General features: G+C 40.1%; 1 protein-coding gene across 1 annotated transcript; it reads right to left on the reverse strand.

Moving 5' to 3' along the window:
• Positions 1–391: 391 nt before the first annotated feature.
• On the reverse strand, positions 392–4,663 carry cdca7a (cell division cycle associated 7a). Its single transcript, XM_046404851.1, has 10 exons — positions 4,507–4,663; positions 3,518–3,658; positions 3,301–3,423; positions 2,993–3,193; positions 2,796–2,873; positions 2,515–2,703; positions 2,275–2,403; positions 2,030–2,179; positions 1,799–1,935; positions 392–1,702 (listed from the first exon to the last, which is right to left on the reverse strand). The coding sequence occupies exons 1-10, from the start codon at positions 4,525–4,527 to the stop codon at positions 1,669–1,671; spliced, it is 1,203 nt and encodes a 400-aa protein (XP_046260807.1). The 5' UTR covers positions 4,528–4,663; the 3' UTR covers positions 392–1,668.
• Between the last annotated feature and the right edge of the window lie 1,453 nt (positions 4,664–6,116).

Raw genomic sequence — 6,116 nt, forward strand, 5'->3', positions numbered from 1 at the left:
ATTACAAAAATTAGGCTTACTAATACACACTACATGCTTTCCTTACAAATTAATCAAATTTTATTTAGGTGATACTTCTAATGTAGAATAGTGCTGTTGTGAATTTTGATTATCTAAATCATTGCAGTTTGAGCAGGCAGTTCATTGACAAGTCAACTGACATTAGTCAACAGTCAGTTTTAGTCTTGGAGGCACTGCAAACATAGACCTACTACAAACACTGACTGCAGCTAACAGTGATGGAATTTTTAATAAACTTCCAGCCTTCACATTCCTTAACATCTTCAATCACCAGCAGCATTCAGAGTTTCTCCCCGAGATTTCAATAACAGTAATTACAGCTGCCACTGCTCTGGACATTGACGGTCAGAGGAAACTGATAACACGATTCTTCAGTGATTAACACTTTAATGAAAATGTACAGTTACCCCAAACGAACACAAAGCAACCACTGCCATAACAAATGTTCCCATCAGCAGTTCAGCATCCTGTGCAGCCCCTGATAAATAATAGTACGATAACCTCCACCTGCCATTACCTTCAAGAAATCTCAACCGTTGATTATTTTGAAACAGTATCATATAATCAGTGTGTCCTGGCACAGGTCAAATGAAGTACATTTCAAAGCTAAGCGACAGAAAGGTTAATTCTATGTCATTTCACGTAGAGTATTACACTTCTGAACAGAAAATGCAGGCCATAACTCTATTGCTACTTCAGTGCCACCTTCAGCCGTTCCTACTTAACAGCGTAAGGCAGAAAATGTGCCAAAGAGCCCGAAACAGAGAGAGAATGTGCTTTAACAGGATAAAATGATTTACAGGTATGAGACTCCCATTAGAGTGTGCTAATTGTTTCCACACCATTAGTGACAGTTATCTAATGAAGGATATTTAACCAGGCGCTGTAGTATATCACACATGGCAGTGGCAGTGGACCCCAGTCAATGTCCTTTCCACCCGCACCACCTCAGGAGCATGCAGATCATTTGGCCATTTCTACAGGACATCCCAGCTAAAGCAAACATTTTGTTTTGTTGTTGCTTGTTATTCCCCCCCCCCGCTCAACATTCGCACTTTCAGCAGTCTATGCAAAGCTATGCAACTTGTAAAAAACACAAGCATAAATTTTCAACTAGAAAAAAGGCACATAGATGGAGCCCTTGAATTCATGTCAAAGTGGGCTGTGTAAAATATGTACATTTAAAACAATGTAAAATACAGTAGATCATCTAAACAAGCCTAAATTTTTTGCAGCAGGTTGGATGATTCAGACATAAAAAAGGGAATTTTTTTTTACATGTTATGGGAATATGCACATCAATAAACTAAAAATATTTAAGATCACAGAAGGCTGTCAGCAATTTCAGCTTGAGACACTTTCCTAAATTTGCTTTTTTTCAGCCACCTTAGTTTACTATCAACCAGACTGAAAGTAAGGGCTCAGTTCTTGAGAACAGACAGGAAAATATGTTGGATAACAAAAATAAAATAAAATGCAAGCTTTCGGCTGAAGACTCCCTCCAATGTCAGTTAATGTTCAAGAAACGTGAAACGAGAACAATAACATTGTTATAATGCCCCACACACAAGGAACAATATGTGGACTCTGTAAGTCAAACAGTCTCAGAGCATTTCAGTCAGGTCCAGGATCAGCTCCCTCCATGCTTCACTTGCTACTGTCTTCCAGCTCCTTTTTCAGGCTGTAGTGAAGATAAGAGAACCTCAGTGTTAAAGACATACATTTAAAATTAGAATCATGAACAAATAACGTCTAATTTTACAAATGCTCCACTCACCTGCTGAGGTAGGCGTGCACATTATCAAAGCCATGATATTTAGCCAGGTAAACCAACACTCCCGTAGCACAGCGGCCATCTCGGGCGCGACAGAAGCTGCAGTTACAGATCCCTCTGCATGGCGGGCAATGCCACTCCTAACCAGGGATAATGAAGTCAGTCAGACATGCCCAACTCACTCACTCTCTCTCACACACACACGAATATGAATCAGATCTTTGAAGTACTCACCGGATTCAGCAGAGCGTCTCGGACCTCCTCACCATAGCGGTTACGGAGACAGGGGCCGCAGAACTGACCCCTCACCCCCACACACTCTGGGTTACGGCAGTTAGTTTTGGTGTCGACCGTTTTCTGGCGGCACTGATGACAAGTGGATCCCTGAAAATAATAGTGGATTTTGCATTTTCAGGGCAAAGAGCTTGACAAACAAATGCAGCAAATCATCTCAGGATTACAGTGAATGTGGGACCTACAGTGGAGCTGTTGTACACTTTCTCTCGCACGTTGTTGCAGATGTTCTGCAGCTCTAACTCTGAGATGTCGTCCACAGGCCGCACTACATGAGGGATGGCCTTGGAGCCATTGAAGCAACGGCGACGGGGCTGAAAATAAATGTCAAGCAGAACATGATTATTGCCTATACTGTATTAGAAGAGCTTGATCAAAATTAAAAAGGTGACGAGAGGTGCAGAATGTATTGTGACAGAACTTACTGGTTCATCATCTTCCTCATAATAGCGGCTTTTACGGACCAGACTGAACTTGTCCTCAGGCTCTTCTTCGGGAGCTGGGCTGGGAGGTCCATCTACCAGTGTGCGGGACCGCGTGTGGGGTCGGGATAAGCGCTCCGGGTTTCTCCTACGTGCTCCTGGAGTTCCTGTGGACCGAGGTGCCTGACGAGGCTGAAGACATCCAAATGGTACCAATTAATACAAAGCACTGACAAAGCACCACGTGTGCGGGGAGATAAATATTTATCTACAGGTTAAATTACCGTTGCTGAAGCCGACATTGCCATCCGTTTTGGGAAGAGCCCAGGTACTTTGTTGAGCTCTGCCATGAGCTTTGCAAGCTAGAAATAAATGAATTATGAGTGAAATATGGAACAACGACAATGGAGACAGCTGGCCAAAGGTGAGATCACCTAATACTAATGCTAATAAAATGTGAAAAAAATACAGCAAGTTGTACCATTTCTTTGTTCTCTTTGATATTCAGGGCTCTCTTCACCATGAAGTTCTCCTCTTCCTCTTCCTCAGAGTCCTGTACTTGACTCTGAGCGAGTGGTTCGGATGCAGGCCTCTTCCCCCCTGCCTTCTTGGTGGGGAATGTCATTGCAACCTTAAGGACGCTGGATCTGCGGCCACGTCTCGGAGGTTCAGAGACTACTTTCTGAAGGAAAAAAAACAACAACAACTTGTGGTTAGAAAAAACACAGTTACACAGTGTCTGATAAAGTTTTGAAATATGTTGTAATTAAATGTTTCCTAAAAACTTACCATGGCTTTCATCTGACTGTTGATCACGTTTTCCTCAAACCCACTGCACGTATCCTCCTCTGATGTAGCCTCAAACACCTTCGGTTTCGCTGTCATTCTCCTTGTCTTTCTTAAGTTGCTCCTCTAAACACAGACACAATCCTCAGTTGCAATTGGTGCTGCAAAGACCCTACTCACGCACCACCATTTGACAGGAATGGTGTGACTTGGTATTTACCGTATTTGCGAAGCCTCCATCTGATCCAAAGCTATCGCAGCTGTCATCAGAGGAAGAAGAGGAAGTCTCCATGGGAATCAGCGGGGAGCTGCGGAAGCTCCTCAATCCCATCCTGATAGATGGTGTCTGGGATGCTAGTTTCTGTAAACGATAACAGGTAACTTTAGAAAAGACCACCAGGGTATCAAACTTTTAGATTAACATTTCCATAGCAAATGGATTTATTTATTTTGATCTGACTTACTAACCTTCAAATGCTTTACAGAGGGGCTACAAGTAACAATTGGTTTCATTAATCAATTAATTTCACAATTAACTTTTTAGTCAATAAAATGTCAGCCAACATCTTAAAATGCCTTAAGCCCAAGCTGGCAGGAGTTTTTGCTCAGACCCAAAAGACATTCACTTTAATATTTATACCAAAGATGTTTAAAACCAGGAAATATTTGTGTTTAAAAAATAGTTTTTGCTTGCAAAGTATTGAAATTATCATTGTTTGCCAATCAAAGTTCATTTTCCGTAATTAAGCTAATCGATTAATTCAATGCCAGTGTTTCAGATCTTTAGCTTTAACTCAGGGGACACACCCTGAGTTGTCGATAAAACTAGCCAAATGTGGGTAACTGAGTCGTGCATGTTTTCAAATGTAATTACTCCAAAACATAATTGAAATATAACTGACACGGATTTAGTCATTGTTCATGAACAAGCTAACATTAACGTTACTCTCTTAATGTTACCAAAGGAGAAGGGTTTGACATTTGAACCTGATGAGTTCTAGTTTGAAATAAGTCACACCATAATGTGCCCATTTTTAGAAGTTTGCAATCTTACATTATCCTCAGGTAACCGTTACAGGAAATGTGGTCATTTAAATGGCAACCTAGCTGTTACAAAGTGGTCATGAACAGATGATTTATTATCAGGAGGATAAAACATACACTTTTGGTAATAATACATTTAAAAACATGTCAAGCAGCTTTTCTTACCATGGAGCGGGTGGATGGCATTTTTGCTGTAATAACCGTCCCAGATAGACAGAGAAGCACAAACACACAGTGCAGCAGCTCTGCAGTGAACAATGCAGGTCCTGCAGCTACACGCCACCCACACTCTGTTCATTTCCCGCGCCACCGGAAAGTCCTGAAAGTCGCATATAACGTAGTCAGGTAGTTTAACAAACTATGAAACTTCTGTAAAATACGGTGCACATATATGACCAAAACACGTTTTATTTTTTTTTAAATGTGTGCAATATTGATTTTAATAATTAAATTTCATAAGCGGATTAATTTATAAGGGAAGCGAGTGGTTTTGTATCTTCCGTGTCTTTCGCCGTGGCGCGAATTTTTATATGGCAATTTGCATGTAAGGCGGGTAAAATGTTGAGCTCTTTCCAACTTTTGAAAATAAGGCAAGTTTAAAAGGCAGTTTTGTGTTCACACTCTACAGTCTCTTTCACTTTATAGCAGTCAGTACAGAGTTACAGAAACAGTTCAGAAAGTTACAAAACATCTTTCTTATGAATAGTTTAGTTGCACTTCATGTGGGTTACAGTTGATAAATTAAAGGAAGGCGCTTTATTGGTAAAGGAAACAGGAAGATAACAGAGTTAAAAGAGAGTAATAAAAACATGAGATAAGACTTGCAACAAAACTGAGATAAGAAAAACAGGGTGACCTCTTTAGGTAAAGAGCAGGAACTTGATATGATTGAAGCATCAGAGATGAGAATGAAACAAGGCTGGGGTAGGGCACACCAGACCCAATAAACGTTGCACTTCTGGTTTATGGATCCATTGTAAAACAATGGAATAAGTAGATCATGTTATATTGCTGTGCAAAATTGCAGAAAAAAATACAATGAAGAGGCAGTTTTAAAAGCATGAGTTTGAAAAAATTAGTCATCTTATCTTGGATCAGGGAATTAAAACATAAATACTGATTTATAAAGAGACTACAGCCTTTTTTAAACAACCATAAGGCTTATTGCCATCTGCCATAGTTGTTGCTGTTGTTAACTAATTTCTCTATAGCAAGTTTACTTTTTCAGCTCTTCACACAAGTTCTGTTTACTGATATACAGTTTAGCACATCTTGTTCAAAAATGTAATAATTTAACCAAAACACTAACCACCAATACACAACTCAGGTCAAACTTTACGTCAGAAAACTGGCATAATTATATTAGTCCACAATTAATGTGACCATAAACATCACTATCAACAGGAAGAGCAACAACATATATCACTGCTGCAACATGCTTCGATAGGCTTAATTCTTTATTTATTTGCCATTTTTGCACAGAGCAATACACAAAATATGCATATAGAAATACAACAGTAAACTTTGTCTTCACCATTTGGCCACAAGTTAACAACAGCACCTTGTCCTCACTCTCTACACCCGGGAAAGGCTCTTTGTGCATGCTTGATCCACCACTCAATCTTCTGCAGATAAGTCCAGACATCCATCGTTCACAGCATTCAAGAGTCACACATGAGAACGTGGCTGGTGGTCATAATCTTTCCACCCCCACCAAGAAAATAATTCCTTTATGGACTTCAGGAATGGAGTAAAATGGAAAGACAAGTGACACA

The sequence above is a fragment of the Scatophagus argus genome, chromosome 11 (genome assembly GCF_020382885.2).
Source record: "Scatophagus argus isolate fScaArg1 chromosome 11, fScaArg1.pri, whole genome shotgun sequence".
In the NCBI taxonomy this organism is placed as follows: Eukaryota; Metazoa; Chordata; class Actinopteri; family Scatophagidae; genus Scatophagus; species Scatophagus argus.